The 17690-nt window shown below is 52.2% G+C and overlaps 2 protein-coding genes across 2 annotated transcripts; both read right to left on the reverse strand.

Moving 5' to 3' along the window:
* Positions 1-810: 810 nt before the first annotated feature.
* On the reverse strand, positions 811-4413 carry LOC119232892 (keratin, type I cuticular Ha1). Its single transcript, XM_037495262.1, has 7 exons — positions 4028-4413; positions 3779-3861; positions 3301-3457; positions 2424-2585; positions 2207-2332; positions 1814-2034; positions 811-1203 (listed from the first exon to the last, which is right to left on the reverse strand). Exons 1-7 carry the CDS (start codon positions 4373-4375, stop codon positions 1059-1061), a joined length of 1242 nt encoding a protein of 413 aa, XP_037351159.1. The 5' UTR covers positions 4376-4413; the 3' UTR covers positions 811-1058.
* Positions 4414-12251: 7838 nt separating this feature from the next.
* Positions 12252-17180, reverse strand: LOC119232895 (keratin, type I cuticular Ha8-like). The gene is made up of 7 exons (XM_037495264.1): positions 16755-17180; positions 15349-15431; positions 14315-14471; positions 13841-14002; positions 13629-13754; positions 13051-13271; positions 12252-12387 (listed from the first exon to the last, which is right to left on the reverse strand). Exons 1-7 carry the CDS (start codon positions 17178-17180, stop codon positions 12252-12254), a joined length of 1311 nt encoding a protein of 436 aa, XP_037351161.1.
* Between the last annotated feature and the right edge of the window lie 510 nt (positions 17181-17690).

Raw genomic sequence — 17690 nt, forward strand, 5'->3', positions numbered from 1 at the left:
ACCCACTCGTGCAGGGGAAGGGGGGATGTGGTGGGCAAGTGTCGGGTAAGTGAAATATTGTCAGGCTTTTCCGCCCTCCCACCATTAGCATTAATGATGGATCCCTGCGGTCCGACAGGCATGCTTGACGGCAGACACCTGGAGTAGGGTGTGGGCATGCATGGGTGGGCACACCTGAGCTGAGACTGGGCTTATAAGCGTGGCGTCATGTCTTTGCTTCTCCTTTGCTCTTCTGCTGGTTCTGCTCTCATTCTCCTCTCATTCTGTCGCTCTTTCTCGTTCTGCTGGCGTCCCCGTGACACCACCCTTATAAGCCCAGTCTCAGCCCAGGTCCGCCCACTTAAGCATTCCCACACCCTACTCCAGGTGTGCGCCAGCAAGCCCGAGGGTCCCTCCGCTGGGCGTTCCTGAGGCAGCCAGGACCAGGAACCAGGTGACACTGGACTGAATACACTGCTGGGAAGATGAGCTTCCCGGTGCCTCTTTCCAGCCCCTAACTCAGGGTTCAAATTTGGGTACAATCAGCTCTAGCTGTCCAGGTCCAGACAGGAGAGAGGGAACCCCCAAGGGAAGTCAAGGGGAGATAGGACCACTGCACTGGGGAGTTCTGCCTTCCTCCTGCCACCTGCCACCCTGCCTCACCCACAGGGCCAGGGCACCAGGCCCGCCATCTGCCCGCCAGGCATGGAAGGGCTTCTGTCTCCAAGAGTCAGGCCATTTTATGGTCTGACCTTCAAGTGGCTTTTTATAGAGAGCTCAAGTGGTGGGCGCGGCGAAACAAATGAATACCAATGAGAAAGGCATCTGCATGCCAGGGAAACGAAGTTTATTAGGAGGCTCCAAGGGAGGGCACTGGCACTTGCTCTGGGCAAGCAAAGATGGGACAGCCCCAAGGAAGTCAAGGGGGGCGGAGGCTGGGCGAGTTTCTTGGCTGCCCCACTGGGCCGACTCCAGCATTACAAACTGTTTTCAGACGCTTTTCGTGGAATGGACCAGATCCTGCTGGACACTCTGGGACGCTGGGCCTGCCTCTGTGCTCCTCTGGCAGCGCCTGGGCTCTACCGCACAAAGGAGTTGCAGGGCCCACAGCGGGGCCGGGGGACGCAGGGTGTGCAGGGAGCAGGGGGAGCACAGGGGGTGCAGGGCCCGAGGGACTTGCCGCAACTTGAGGCGTTGGTTGTGGCACAGGGGTTGCAGGGCAGCCTGGGGAAAAGAAAGGCAGGAAAGATGAATTGAGGGAGGTTTGTATTATGTGCCGGGAGTGACAGACTGCCGGGCCTTACACAGAGAAGGCCGCAGGCTCAGCTGCCGAGAAGCTCTGTCAAATTGCTAGTGGTGTCCCCATCAGATAGTGTCAAAGCACCAGACAGAAACTCAGAGGCCCTGAGTCCCAACACTGTCATCCCCAGAGGTGACCTTGGGCAAGTCACCTAACTTCTCTGAGTCCGTTTCTTCCCCTACAGAATGGGGAGACGCCTCAGCCAGCCTGCCTGGCAGTAACAAGAAAGGCAGATGAGGCTGTGGATGAAATGCACCCTCTCCACAACTCAGTACCCAACATGCAAGACAAGGCATTGCTCTCCTGTCGGTGTTACCACAGAGGAATACTAAGAACTGGCTATACATTATCAGTTCATACATCCAGCAAGTCTCGCCATTTTTCATTTTTAATGATGCCCTCATTGTGTTCTCGGAGTTGTTTGGGCATGTCTGGTGCGAAGGCATCATTTCCTTTCCAAGACCTACAGTCTGTACCTGGAACCCAAAGGAAATGGAGCCTGGCTCCAGCTAGTGCCTCCAGACGGGTACTCACTTGCAGTCCTCGCTCTCCAGCAGGCCCCGGTATGTGTTGATCTCACACTCCAGCCGGGCCCGCACGTCCAGCAGCACCTGGTACTCCTGGTTCTGCCGCTCCAGGTCACTCCTGATCTCGGCCAGCTGGGACTCCACGTTGGTGATCATGCACTGCACCTGGGACAGCTGGGAGCTGTAGCGGGCCTCTGTCTCTGTCAGGGTGTTTTCCAGGGAGTCTCTCTGTGTAGGGAATAGAAAACATCTCACAGTCACTCCTGAAGGGGTTTCTCACCCAGGCTTGCAAAGATGCCACAAGCAGCTAGCGTTAGAAGGGAGAGGGCGGCCTGAAAGGCATCCCACTGACTCCCATTTCCCGACTTCCCACTTCCGGCAAGGCACTGACAACACCCACCAGGTTATGCTGGGCCTGCAGCTCGATCTCCAGGGCGTTGACCGTGCGTCTCAGCTCGATGATCTCCGCCTGGCACGTCTGCAGCTGCTCAGAGCTCGACACCACCTGCTTGTTCAGCTCCTCGGTCTGCAACAGCAAAGGGGATATCTGGGGTCAGACCCCACCTGCAGGGCCCCTGGGGCCTGGGTTCCCACATGCCCAGGGCTGAGAGGCCCACCTGGGTGGTGAACCACTCCTCCACGTCCCTGCGGTTGGTCTCCACCAGGGCTTCGTACTGGCTCCTGGTCTCGTTGAGCACGCGGTTCAGGTCTACGTTGGGGGCAGCGTCCACCTCCACATTGAGGCGGTCTCCAATCTGGCAACGCAGGGTGTTGACCTCCTGCAGGCGGAAGAAAATACAAGGGTCAGTGTCCTCAACAAAGGGGGGCACTAAGAGGTGACAGTGCTGGTGGGAGCCATTAATCTCTTTCCTAAAAAGAAGAGACTGTTCTCGGAGCGGTCATGAAATCTCAAAGCACATATCCCTTGGCCCCCATGACTGGGCCCTGGTGCTCTCATTCAAATAGTGTTCTGAGGACTTTTAGACACCGCGGAAGGAGGGCCTAATGCCCAACTTCCCAATTTGCAGACTGGCTGCAGATGACCTCATCGTAAAAGGAATTGGCTGTACAATTTCAGAGAGTGTATCAAATCATTCTGGCCATCAAGTAAGACCAGGCCGTGGTCCGTCCCCGAAGGAAGGAGCCCCAGAGGACTCTTGACCAAAACAGAAAGGCTGGAGACTCCCATTCATGGGTGTGATGTTTGGCCTTTGAGATGCTGCCACCCACTCCGCAGTCCAGAAACCCAGACAAGCCAAGGGGCCCTGGGACGCGCAGCGGAGGCTGCAGCTCGAGTGACGGGGACTTTTTATGTGGGAGCTTGGATGCTTCCTTCTCTAGATTCATTCTCACATCGTGAGTTTTGGTGTCTTCAGAGGACAAATATAAAGGCACCCTCAGCCTCACACTCCCGATTTCCCCACTCCATCTCTCTAAGGCCACCCTCAGCCGGAAGCTGACTCAGGTTCCCTTATTTATCACTTCTGGGCTCACCTGTTCGTGGTTGCTCTTGAGACACAGCAGCTCTTCCTTCAGGGACTCCACCTGGGCCTCCAGGTCCGACTTGCACAGGGTCAGCTCGTCCAGGATCCTGCGCAGGCCATTCATGTCCGACTCCACCAGCTGGCGCAGGCCTAGCTCCGTCTCGTACCTGCACAAGGACAGGATCAGGCAGTAATTGACAGACCGTGAAGACTCACAGGTATGAGCTTCGATCCCCCATTTGCTTTGTCTTCCTGCTGTCTGGAGAGTAGTTTCTAGACCCAATAGCGATCCAGAAAGAAACACCAAACGTTGATCTGAGGTCTCATCTATTTTGTGGTTCTTTTGCTTTCCCATTCACCCCACCTCAATCCTCTGCCAAATCCTTCACTGGATTGAACAGTGGTTCAGTAAAGCTACAGAAATCCCTTTTGTTTAATTAGAAATTAAATAAAAATAGTGGGCACCATGTCAATTCTGAGTAACTCACTTGGTCCTGAAGTCATCCGCAGCCAGCTTGGCGTTGTCAATCTGCACCACCAGCCTGGCGTTCTCGGATTTGGTGCACAGGATCTGGGGGTGACACATAGCTTAGTGAGACAGGAAATAGACATTTTGGCTTAAAAAGCTATTTTGAAGGTTAAAAGGGGAAGCAAGAATCATGATGGATAGAAGCAAGAAGCACAGTTCTCCTCCAGACTGAGACCTCCCCTTGCTCAGATGACCACAAGGCCCTCACCTTCTGCTGGAGCTCCTCGATGGTGCGGAAGTAGGACTGGTAGTTGGGGCACACGTAGGGCACCTGCTGCTGGCAGTACTCCTGGATGCGGCCCTCCAGCTCGGCGTTCTCCCGCTCCAGCTGGCGCACCTTCTCCAGGTAGCTGGCCAGGCGGTCGTTCAGGAACTGCATGGTCTCCTTCTCGTTGCCATTGAAGGAGCCCTCACAGAGCCAGCCGCAGTTGCCCACATTGGCGGGGATGTTGCAGGCCCCGGGCAGGGTGCAGCCATGGCAGCTGGGGGCCACGCAGGGCCGAGAGGCACAGCTGGAGCGGCAGCTCAGGTTCGGCAGGCAGCAGGTGTAAGGCATGGTGCTGGGAGGGAGCAGAGGGCCCGACTAAAGGTAGATTCCGAGTTCTCTAAGACACGGAGCTGTGGGCTTCCTCCTCTGGGGAGCATTTATACCCCCTCCAAAGAGGGTGTGGGCACAGTCTGTAATGTCTTTTTTCTTTTTACTTCCTCACTGGTGTTCAAATGCCCTTCCCTTCAGTCTGTTATTTGTTTTTCCCAGAAGAGTCCCTTGTCCCATAAAATTCTTTACTTGGGCTTCTTGCTAAGTCAGGACTCCTTTGCAGGCTGCACACCCATGAAATCAGAGTTTTGTGGTAGGCCTTCAAAGAAGCCACACGGTCTAACCCAAATATCTCCTTTGTTAACTGGGAGTTGGTCCCCAGCCAATTGCATACTCTTGTGTTACATGATCCTCTAAACCCATAATCAGGCCCTTGTCCTGGCCCACCAGGAGTTTCTAGGGAGGAACTGGGCTTGGGTCGAGAAGAAGTTGGTGAAGCAGCAGCTGTGGGCCCCCCTCCATCTGCTCTGAGAGCAGGATCCCCCAATGATGTGGCACCCCATGCATTAGGAGACTCGGAGTCCCTGGGTACAGACTAGCTTGGGCCACGGCTGAGCAGTGGTTTGTGTAAAACCTCCTCTATGTCACCTAAAAGAGTATAGAGGAATTTAAAAATAATTTGAGAACAGGAAAGTTTCTGGAAGAAGAGATGATTGTGACATTGACAGCTGGAAACAATACAAACTGAGACATCCCACCTGAACTTAAACTACTTATGAGCAGTATCTGGAGGCAGGCATGAGAGAAAGGAATGAGGCTATCAGGCTACCCCACCAGACTGTCCATAGCATTAGAACCGAGTGACCATCAGGAGGCAGCCCAGAAAGGCCCTCCTCAAACACAAAACCTATGCAGTCGATCTTAAAACATCCTAAGAATAGGCCTCGTCTCCCCTAATATGCCCATGTTGTTTTTAACATAGAAAATTGTTTCCAAATATCTGGTTAAACTTTCGATTTTTTGCAAAATAAAATTGACACACCAGGCAGATGCACCATATAGGGGCCTGGGCTTCCCACCCCCACCCTGGGGTGTGTGCAGCCTGGTTTAAGGACCACAGCTGAAAGGTAGAAGGGAGGGCTGTGCAGTTGTGTGCTGGAATCCAAGGACCTGCACGCTGAGAAAGAAGACACTGAGACACACAATGTGCAGGGGGTTTTGCAAGACAAGCTTGGAGTCATTTGGGGTTGATTTGGGAGGTGAGGGACGGCACCAAAGGTCTGAGGAAGGGGTGCCTGAAGCTCTGAGTATATAAAAGTTGCGTAACTATAGAAACTATCGGGCATCACCCGCATCTCAGGCAGCAGCACCCCAACCTCGGCTGTGGCTTTGGCTGCCAGCCAGAGCTCCCGTTTTATTGACAACTTATTGGAGTCCTTCTCCCCATCGGCCTTTCATGATAGTACTCATGGGGCCCTCTGCTTGAGTCTCAGATAAATGGTCCTTCATCTACCCTCTCCAAGGTCATTATTGCCGCTTATTATAATGCCATTCAGATGAAAAGTCCCGTCACGCTACAAAGAAGCCCTGGTCTTACAATAAAATCAAAATTTCTTTGTTTTCCTCCAAAGCAATTAAGGAGGGAGAACAAGGTGGGTCCTGAGGGAGGCATCCCGAGACTCCGCAGAGGCAGGATGCAAGGCCAGGCGGCGGCTGCCGGAGGGAACTCTTTCGCACTGCACCTGGGCGCGGAACTAATGGAAAGACCTGTGAATCCGACTGATGAGCATCGGTTCGCAGAAAACAGCACAGGCCTTCTGCTCCCCATCTCTGGCCAGCCGGCTCCAAAGCACTGCTTCCCAGCAAGGAGATGTCCCCTCACCCTGCCTTGCTCCCCACACAGGGAGCTTTTGCCAGGAGCACAGGCTCAATGCCAGCCGCATTCTCCATCCTCTGCTGATTGGCCAGTGAGCATCGTGCAGGCTTCGTCAAAGGAGAACAGCTAGATTCTACGCATGAGATTTGAGCATTAAGTCAACTAACAAGCAAAATTACAATCTGCAGGCGAGGAACAGAAATCAGAGAAATGGAAAGCGTTGGAGACAAAGAGATAATAAGAACTTGAAGAAGAGGCGAGGAAGAAACCTGGAAGGAATCCCCACCACCACACAGAGCCACCTGATGAGAGGAAGCCAGCCCATGTTCAGAGGGGGCTGGAGGATGCATAGCTGAGAAGGAGAGCAGGAGACTGGAACTGATGGACAGAGCGTGGTCTGCAGGATAGAAATGCAAATGACTCAGTAAAGATCCACCGATGGGGACCATGCCTTCCGAAACCTCTAAAAGAAATGGCAGTGTTCCAACAGGTCACCCACACATCACCTCCATGATCCACTTTGACACTTACTTGCGATTGAGAAATGTACAGCTGTCTACACCCAGGCAGCCTAAGTTAAAATGGGCAACACTCCCTGTTCCTGAGCGAGGAAGGCGTGTGGAGAGGAGCGAGGACGCCAGGAGCACGGGCTTCAGGCCACCGCCCAACGGCAACGCGCAGCAGATGCTGGAAGAACAGGTTACCCTGTCACCTGCTGGTTGCTCCTGGACATTCCTTTTTGCCCAGATGGCTGCCTGCACGTGAAATGGCACAAGAATTCAGGATGGAGAGAGAAGACAGGCTGGCCGGTGAGTAAGCAATGCCTCAGCACCTTGTCAATCTGGCTTCTTTCTGGCAGTGTTTGCAAAATGTCAAGAATGAGTCTACTTCTTGAATCAGTGGGGAAATAGGGTCTCTGGGGGTATAAGGTCTTCAGGACCTCACACAGGTTAGGAGTTGACCACACTTATCTTGATTTCCTAATTTAAATTTTGCAAATTTTAATTATTCAGAGAGAAACTGAGCAGCTGAGGGGCTATCAAATCCACTTCTTTATTTAGTTCAATATGATTTAACATATTTATGGAGCAGTCGTTGTATCTGGGCATGAGACTAAGCTGAAAAGGAAGGTGAATGTAGATCCCAAAAACATGAGGAATAACAAGGTGAGAAGCTAAAATATTAAACAGGTGCAAGATGGATATTTGGAATAATTTTTTATTTACAGGAGATAATTTTTTGAAGAAATATTACTGCATTTAAAAGCTGTATAAAGTATTTGTTTTTACTCATGCAGCGATAGACTTGATATAAAGCATAATAAAAAAATCAAAAATCCAGAACGTCAAAGTATGGCACAGTATGATCAGTAAGCCACTAGTTGGTGTGCAGTGGCTTTTGTATTGGTATGATGCAGTTTGCGTTTTATGTAACTGGAAAAATGCATATATGGCACCGAGGGCAGTGGTCATTCATTGAATACCTGCCAAGCCCCAGGCATGGTCCCAGAGCTGACTGCAGTGGGGTGAGGGCATGGGAGGGGTGCAGGGGGTGAGATGGTGGTGTGTCCCTACACTCCATGGGCCCTCAGCTCTGCTGAGTACAGAGAAACCCACAGCTAAACCTAACACAAGGTAATATGATTGGCCCCTCACCCCAAAACAATTTCTTCCCTCCTCACCACCCCTCCTTCTCATACCTATTCCTGTCCCAAACTCCAGTCCAACTCGTTCATGATCCTAACCCAGGTGATGAAGGATGTGGCCTTTACAGACTATTTACCTGTATCCCCAAGGAGATATATCCCCACTGTCGAAATGACTCAGAGGTAGGATTGAAACAACTGATCTTATTAGAATCCTAATCCCTTTAAGAATCTTTTCTTCATCCAGGCCTGGTAATTAGTTACTTTGGTATTTGGTTCTTGTTGCTTTGGAGATCCCAGGGTGGTGGCAGGGAATGCCCAAGCTCGGCCCCTGTGGCAGCGCTGCAGGATATGTGGCATGGAGAGTAGTGTCACGGCCGTGAAGAAGATTGCAGGGAAGTGTATGGGGCAAAAGAAAGCAAGAGGCAGTGCTAAGCCAAGCAAGTAGAAGAGGAAAGACAAGAAATGAGACTCGTAGAGGGACACAGAGGTGCTAAGTACCTGTTGGTGAGCAGACACCCTCCTGCCACCCTCGAGATCAGAGACATCTGTAGGGGCTGTAGGGATCAGAGACATCTGTGCGGGGAGGTACTTACTGGTGGAAAATCTTAGAGGCCAATGAGGGTGACTAAGGCACAGAGATAGGAAGTTTGGGAACAGGGAGGAAAAAGAAATAAAGGAAACAATGGAGATTTGGGTATAAAAATCAGGGTAAATGGGGACCCTCAGCTGAGAAAGCCCATAACTGAATATGAAATGTGTTTGGGTGAAGACATGGAGCACGGGAGAGAGCACCAGAAGGTTCTCCTTGGGGAGAGTCCCAGGCCCTGGCATGCCTTTGCCCTGTAAAATCTACCTCAGCCACTTCCCCCAGGATTTGAGAGTGGGTCTGAACATGAAGTTTCATCCAAACCTACCTCCAACAAGGTCCTTAACAGTGGGTGCCAGGAAAAGGCACTGAGCCAGGACTGAGAAGACATAGGCTTGCGTGAGACCAGCTGTGGGACCTGGGGGGACATCACCCACCTCTAACCTTGGGCTTCTCCCTGCAAAAGGGGAGTGTGAAGCCCCTTCTGCCTCTCTCAGGGGTTAGAGGACATGCTTATATCGGATAATGATATTATTATTATTTTTATTTATTTGTGCATACAAGAACTGGGGTACAGGGCAGAGGTGCGGGGGGTGAGAGGATTCACCAGAGACAGAGTGGGGAACAGAACAGGCAGATCTACTGAAATACGCTATTGAGGGAAGCAGCAGACGAGTCAGGAGAGGTCTGCTGCGCCATGTGGGTAGCTCCCTGGCTGGGGATTGAACTCGTGCTGCAGTGGCTGTGGGTAGCTTCATAGGCTGCATCTTAACCCCTTGTGCCATCAGCACAAGAGGCCCCCTTGGATAACGATATTATTGGTAAAACAGTGAATATAGGTAGGGGGTTCTGACTATTCTTCATGTCTTCTTAACAAAGTGGTTCTTATAATGGTGTAGGGTGGAGGGATTGGATTTCTTTGTTGATTCTCCATCATTAAAATTTCTAGGATCCTAAAATTTAAGATACTATGGAACTTTCATTCCTTGCACCACCTTTCATGCCATAATTTTATGGCATAATTCTCAGGAAAGACTCCTGTCGCATAAACACTCACTTTCAAGGACAAAGAATCAAAACATTAGGGAATTCTGGTTCTGTCAGCCTGTTGGCACAATCTGTGACTTGGCCTCTGTAAGGTACAGAGTAGTTGAGAGCGCGGTTGCAGGGAACAAACTGCCTGGTTCTGAAGCCTGCCTTTACTTAGTAGCTGTGTGACTTTGGACATGTTACTTAACCTCTCTGAGCCTTGGTTCATCCATCTGCAAAATCGGGATAATAATAGCATTGACTTCGTAGGATTGCTGTCAAGATTAAATGGGTTTATGCATACAAGCTTATCTAGAACTTAGATCAGTGCCTGGCTCATAGTAGGAACTCCATGAACATGAGCTTCAGTGGCAGTGATGATGATGAGGAAATGTGGTGATGACGGTGATGATCGAGCCCACAGGAGGCCCAATAATGAAAAGGATAATGGTGGTGATGGTGGTTAAAGGATTGTTTGGTTTCCGGGGAAGCTCTTCATCCCTCCCCAAGCGTAATAATCACATCTACCCAGCATTTCTTCCCAGGAACCCAACCTTTTCGCACACACCCACACTCACACTCACGCATACACAATGTCTCGTTAAAATTAAGCTTTTGATTATAAATGACAGTCGAGGCATTGGATGTGAACTTAAGAAAACACAGGTCAGTTACCCCAGGGCCCCACTGACTCATTTCATATCACCAGAAGAATCCTCAGCCCCTGCGTGACTCACCTTCTCTCTCTCTCCTTAAATGGGAAGAACTGTGCTCGCCTCCTCTGTCATGGTGCAAGAATAAGTGGCTTTACTTTGTTAGACAGCTTTGAACTTGTTGGATGAAAGGAGCTATTTAAGTACAAAGGCGGAGGTGAAGGTGTTTGGGCTAGGTGCTAAATTAAGACTGATCAAGATTGCTCTTTTTTATTGGGATCGGACTCTTAGGCAAGTGCCTTGAGGTTGTGTTGCCTGTGCCCACACACCCCCAGTGCTTGGGGGATTGAGCAGAGGTGCAGTGGAGGTGAAGCGAAGGTGAGATGTGACAGCATCTGACCCCTACAGAGCCTCCACGGTGGGAGTCCTGATGCTCCCCTAGCAAATCTATCCTTTCTACACAGACAGTGTCTGACTGGTGGGAGGCGGGGCTTCAGAGCAATTGGAGGCATAACAGCCAAGTACTGGCTTAAGCTCTCTCCGCCCCTGGCGCTTAGAACTGTGCTCTCTCCTGCATCAGGCTGGACTCAAGAACCATCAGCTGGACCTTGTAAATTTCTCCACGAGTCCCTCTGATACAGAGACTCCAGGGGCAGCGACAGTGTGTTGGCTCCTCTCGACCACTGTGATTTCACTGATGAATAAGACCTAGAAAGCAGGGAGTCCTAAAATTGGGGGGCTACAAGACCCTCTACAACTATCTCATCCAACACCATCAGATGCCTGAGTAACCTCCACACCCCACCAGCCAGAGGTAAAGGCCTCCAGTGACAGGGATCACTGCTTCCCATTGCTGGCTGTCTCTGACACTGTTTTCTACAGACTGTGCTTGGCCACTCTGGTTCGTGTGTCTATTGTCTGCCAGTCCCAAGCTGGGAAGATGCTGGAGGGACTTGCCAGTGGAGCCTGTGGGCGCTTGGGCAGGTCGGCTTGATTTGCTACATTGATCACCTGACAGCTCGACAATTAGCAGAGGCAATTAGCAAATGCGTGAAGGATCACTTGCCTGTGGACTCTATCAGGAGAAGGCCAAGCCCTTCTACAGAGGATCGGGCCAATCACAGAGAATCACTCCCCAAATAAATCCTTAAAACAGTAATTCTCACACCTGAGGGTGTATAGAATTACCCAGAAGATTCCACAAACCAGACTGCTATTCAGAAAATCTGGGACGAGGCCCCAAAATTTGCATTTCCAGCCAGTTCCCAGGTAATGCCGGTGCTACCATCTGGAGGACAGGATTTAGAACCACAGCCCTACACCTTCTGGTGGTTAATGTTTTTCCCCTTCAAAGCTTCCCAAGCCTGGGCTTCAGATCCTGTTCAAAGAGACTGGGGTTCAAATGTTGACTCAGTCACCAGCTGAGAACAGTAAGAGCCGCCCCCTTGTTGCAGGGTTTTATGGGACCCACGGTCACAGCGTCTGCAGAGCCCCAGCACAGTGCCCTGTTCACATGGGGCAAGTGGTCACCAAAGTTTATTTCAAGTATAATTTTCCAGGGGGATCTAGCAGAACCTCCAACCAGACCTTTAACTTTGCGTGAGGGCAGAGGGCTTCCTCCAGATAAAAGGGAAATTTTATTTTGTGTCTATATTTTAAAAGCTCTGCGGAACCGGCTCTGCAATAGGCAGGTCAAGTCAAAAACTGCAGTTGCGTTTCCACCGCGGTCCTCACTGGCCTTGCCATCCCCCAGATCCATAACCGCTGCTCCCATGGGCAGAGCTGGCTTAGGAAGCCACCAGCCACCCTCTCCATGTGGAAGGAGATGCTGAGACCAGCAGGAACCGGCTCCTTATGCTGCAGGTGTGGTTTATTAACAAAATAAAAACAAGGTTTCCTGCCACATCTCAGAGAGACCAGGAGGCAAAAGATGAGAGCAAATAGGGGGAAGTACAACTCCAGGGGGGCTCAGCCTCTGAACTGGAAAGCCCCCCCACAGAGAAGGGCTGCCTGGCTTCTGTCTCCTGCCCGGCTGGCTGAGCAAGAAAGGCCAGGGTGCCAGGCCTGGGGAGGGAAGCTCCCAGGGTCGCAGATATTTCCCCTCAGCACCGAGAGGATGAGCAGGGCCCACAGGAGGCCCGAGGTGTCCGGGAGAGGCAGGGAGAGCAGGGAACACAGGCTGCGGGGACTGGGTATGGAGTGCTGGAGGCTGGGGTCACACACGGGTTGCAGGGGAGCCTGCAGAGAGAAAAGGATGTTTGCAACATTGGCATGAGAAGTGCATGAAAAATGAAAGCATACAGACAGACACATGAGCAAAAGGAGATTTTAGACCTTAGAGGTCACGCAAGGCCTGAAAGGTGGCAGCGACTTGGCTAGAGTGCACCATAGAGGTGGCAGAGCCCTGTGCCCCCGCCCCCACGTCTTCTCCCACATGGAGAGGAAGGGCATGGTGGACAGCAAGGCTGGCTGAGCAAGAACAGGCCAGTCACCAGTCACTCTTTTCATTTCAATAGTTCCTGTCCTTGTCCCTCACTGCCCGGAGGGGTGTACAGAGCATCCTAGCTTCTCACAACACTGAGGACAATGAGAGAATAGGTGCTAATGCCCTTGGCAAGATTTTTAAATGCTGAGAATAAAGAATTCCCACTACTGGATTACTTCTTCCAGGGAGAATTTAGCAAGACCTAAATGCATGGAGTCCCCAGGGTGACCAGCACCTCAGAGCACCAGCAAAATGGGCAGCAATTAAGCATTCCTACTTGCTGGCCTCTGCACCTGGCCACTCACCAAGCTAATGGTTAATAAGATGTGTCCCCAAAACTGGGGTCTGCAGTGCCACCCCTCTTTTTGGGCCGCTCCTAAAGGTCAGTGACAATGACACAAATTCAGGGCACATACTTGCAGTCCTCGCTCTCTAGAAGATTCCGGTAAGTGCTGATCTCACTCTCTAGCCGGGCCTTGACATCTAGCAGCACCTGGTACTCCTGGTTCTGCCGCTCCAGGTCACTCCTGATCTCGGCCAACTGCTCCTCCACAGTGCTGATCAGGCTCTGCATCTGGGCCAGCTCCGTGCCGAAGCGGTCCTCAGCCTCACACAGCGAGTTCTGCAGACAGTCTTTCTGGAATATCAGTGAAAGGGGGAAGGAGGTTAAAGAGCATGAACCCCTCTGCCACTTTAGTAAGACCACGACACCCCAAGACATTGCCAGCCCGGAGGACAATCCAGCTTCTGCTAGGGATGTTCAGGTGAAGGAACAAAGGATGTGCTGTAGCTCTTTAGTGTGGGCCTGCAGGGCATGGCACCCTCCCCCACAGTTAATGTTCATTTCCTCAGCATCTGAGGAAACATCTATAAGCCCGTCCTTGCACAGGCCAGGTTGAGCTGTGCTCTACATGTAAGCGAGGTATGTGCTGAGCCCGGGAGCACCTGCTCGGAACAGGAGCCACGCTGAGGCTCCACGCACACAGGGACTCACATGCGTGTGCTGAGCCTGAAGCTCCACCTCCAGGGCGTTCACGGTGCGTCTCAGCTCCAGGATCTCCGACTGGCAGCACTGCAGCTCCTCGGAGCAGGACATGTCCTGCAGGCTGACGCCTTCGGACTGAAGCACAGTGGGTCAAACAACACAAATCAGCTCACAGACTGGAGCAGAAGCCGAGCCCCTGCCTGCTCGTGGCGCCCCCTCACCTGCGCCTGGAACCACTGCTCCACGTCCCGGCGGTTGGTCTCCACCATGGTCTCATACTGGCACCGCGTCTCCTCCAGTACCCTGACAAGGTCCACGCTGGGCTCAGTGTCCAGCTCAATGCGCAGCTTGTCCCCGAGCTGGCACCTCAGAGTGTGGACCTCCTGCGGGGACAGGAGGAGAATGTCCCAGCCCTGGGGCCCACTGCACTCCATGCAAAGCCTTCTCCCTCACTTCCCATCCCCCCCGGGGTTCCCTGTGCCCTCCAAGGATGAGTCCCCCCCACCTCACCACTGTACCACCCCAGCAGCTCCAGAGGCTGTGGCTGAAGAGCAGGCTCCTGCCATGGCTGACGGTGTGACCAAGGCCAACCCCTGAAGGTTCCAGCCTGAGCAGGAAGAGCCTCATTTCTTCCCCTAAAGGAGCCTCCGTTCACCACCAGAAAGTCACCCTGTGCCACACAAAGGCTTATGTACCTGCTCGTGGTTCTTCTTGAGGCACAGCAGCTCTTCCTTCAGGGACTCCAGCTGGGTCTCCAGGTCGCACTTGGCCAGCGTGAAGTCATCCAGTGCCCTGCGCAGGCCACAGACGTCGGCCTCCACCAGCTGGTGCAGCGAGTGCTCGGTCTCGTACCTGTGCCGGGCAGGCCAGGTCAGAGAGCAGAGGGCCCAGCAGACAGCATCACTCCACTCTGTCCCTCTGTGTTTCATGCGCCATGCGCTCAGAGCCCAGAGAGCAGTGGGGCCCCCACTCATTCGGCACTAAGCACCTAGGCAAGCCAGGCAGAGTGGCCGACAGTGAGGATACCGGATGGACACAGCCAGCACCTGCCCTTGTGGCTTAATGGCCAAAAGGGAGATGACAGAGTAACCAGGCAGAAGCGTGGTCACTGTAGGCCCTTGTCTACTCCCCCCGTGATGGATGCTGTGTCCTCTGATTAGAATCCCAGTTGCCAGAATAGGCTTTATTCAGCACTGGAGGGGTGAGGCTCTACAGAAGGTAAAATGTAAGGCCCCCCGGCTCCCAGGTCAGACCTTCTCAGGGGCACTAGCCCTTGACCTTCACGTGCTCCACCGTACAGTATAGAGCATGAGTCAAGGGGGGTTATTAGTGCTCACAAGTTGCTGATTTGCAGCATGGAAGCATACGCCTACTGAGTTAACAGAGTTTGTTAAAAATATTGCACCCCACAGCCACACAACTTCGGCAGGTGACCTCACCACTCTGAGCTTCGGTGTCCTCACGAACAGGACGCCGCCCCTGCTGGGCCTCACCGGGCCCTCACAATCAATGCGGCTAAATCCTGCAGTCAACTATGAAAGCTAAACAGCTGTAGGTTAGGGGAGGGGGTACATCTACAAGATCTTGGCTTTCACGCCCCCTATCTTCTCTGCCTGTGACTACTGTTCCGGGACGTTGGCCAATGACACCTTTGATGCCAGGTGCATCCCAAGAGAGAAGCCAGGGTTGGCATCTGGCAGCTGCTCCTGACTGTCCTACCCCAACTCACTTGGTCCTGAAGTCGTCTGCAGCGAGCTTGGCATTGTCTATTTGCACGACCAGCCTGTTGTTCTCAGCTTTGACGCACAGGATCTGGGGGAATAAAGTAGGCTCAGTGGCTGCCTGTTTGCAGAGCCATTGGTGGCCTGGGGTCAAAGTCCCACTGGCTGCCATTCAATCTACAGCACCGCCATGGACCATACAAACTCCCAAACATGTAAGCGTGTGGGTGAGGAGCCAGGTTGGGGGTGTGCGAGAGCCAGGAGAGAAAGTGACACCACTGAACATAAAGACGCCACTTTATTTGGCCGGCTATTGTGTTGAGCCTGGTACAAACGAGAGCTGGAATCTGGGGGAATAAGAACAGTGAGCTGGTAATGAAAGTTTTAAATGAGGTGGATCCTTTCTTAATAAGAAGCCCCTTGGGCCAGTTGGTCCACCTCCCCAAAGTTCTTCTAAGCAGATTTCTGTTGCTCCATTGTGGTGTTCTTTATCTTCCGTCTCCAAAACCCAGACGCAGATTCCTTTTATATTATTATTATTAAAACGCCGCTGGTTTATAGAGTTGATCGTGTTTTGTGAGGATAGGTTCTCCTCCCCAGGGCCGGCCACCACATACCAAAGCACCCCCAATCCATTGTGCTTGGCCCTCGCCCCTCTTGCCTCCCTTCCCCCTCTGACCATCTTTCAAGGGTTAGTTTTCAAGTTTGACTTTTTCTGCTTCTCTGTTTGGTTTCTCTCTATTCCACATAAAAGTGATGCCAGTACTTGTGTTTCTCCTTCTGACTTGTTTGCTTAGCATATCCCTTCCAGCTCCATCCACGTTGCCACAAATGACTAGAGTTGATCTTCTTTTGAACAGACTTAGACTCTCACGAAGCACTGTGCTCGTAACAGAGGGCAGCAGACAGGCAAGGGCTGGTCCTGCTCCCTGCAGGTACACTGACCTGCTGGGGACATCCGAGCAAGCCCTCTCCCTCCCTGCACTGCGCCAGCATTTAGATTGCACTATTTTTGCAAATACGATTTAGAAATTAGAAGTACTGAAATGAAGTAAAACATAAACTCAGAGTCCTAGACAGTCAGATCCTATGCCTCGCTCTTTACATATTCCCATTGACCTTCACTTAGAAGATTCTCTTCCCACAATCAATAGAAATATCCGTGGCTATTTCCACTGCCAATTCAGGCCCTAAAAATTTAGGGCGACTACTCCATCACCTTTTTCTGGAAAGGGATAAATAATAATGTACACTATGAGTCTCCATCCCAACTACTCAACTCTGCCATTGTAACACAAAAGCAGCATAATGAATGAGCATGGACATGTGTCAATAAAACTTTATTTACAAAAGGCAGTACACCAGCTTTAGCCCAGCTGGCCATCCCCCTGATCTGGAGCACCACAAACCTCACCTTCTGCTGCAGCTCCTCGATGGTGCAGAAGTAGGACTGGTAGTCTGGGCACAGAGTGGACTCGTGGCATTTGCTCCACTCCTGGATCTTGGTCTCCAGCTCCGCGTTCTCCCGCTCCAGCTGGCGCACCTTCCCCAGGTAGTTGGCCAGGCGGTCGTTCAGGAACTGCATGGTTTCCTTCTCGTGGCCGTTCAGGCTGCCTTCCACACAGGCCCCGCAGCTGCCGATGTTGCCAGGGATGTTGCAGGTGCCTGGCAGAGGGCAAGCGCTGTGGCAGCTCGGGGGATGGCAGGGGCTGGGTCGGCCCAAGGGGGTGGACCCCACACGGATCCGGTTGGCGTGTGCCAGGTTGGCCAGTAGGCACATGGGGGCCGCCTTGGGCTCTGAGACCTGCCCGCCAAGAGAACTGCAGCAGTTAGAAGTCATGGTGTAAAAGGTCAGACTCCTGCTCTGCCCACGGTTGGATTTGCTTGAAGCAGAGCCTTCCTTCTCCCCTACATCTTATATAGACCTATCGTGGGTGTTGGTGCAAGAAACTGGCATTTTCCTCATTAATATTTATGTCGATTCTTATACAATCACTCTATTAGTCAGTGATTTTGTCTCCTATAAAGCATTAATGAGCTCATGAAAGAGGCCGTAACCCACACAGGATGCTTCCTGTCCCTGCAAGGTCTGGGGATGCAGAGGAAGCCAAGTCTTAAGCAGCCGATGCTCTGTGGCCATGAATTCTTCCTTCCCTCTTCTGCTGTCTGTGAGGTCATCAGGAAGCAGAGAAGGTTCCTAAGGTTTCCCCAGCCTCTCTCGCCCCTGTATTGTTACCACCCCCCCCCCCCGGCAGTGTTCCCACTGTGGTAAAGTCTGAAATATAAATCAGTCAGTACATTGAGGACAGGGGAAAATCACAGTCAGTTTGTTTCAGCAGATAGGGTACAG

Source organism: Talpa occidentalis, unplaced genomic scaffold (genome assembly GCF_014898055.3).
Source record: "Talpa occidentalis isolate TD23 unplaced genomic scaffold, MPIMG_talOcc4v2.1 talOcc4.7, whole genome shotgun sequence".
Taxonomy (NCBI): domain Eukaryota; kingdom Metazoa; phylum Chordata; class Mammalia; order Eulipotyphla; family Talpidae; genus Talpa; species Talpa occidentalis.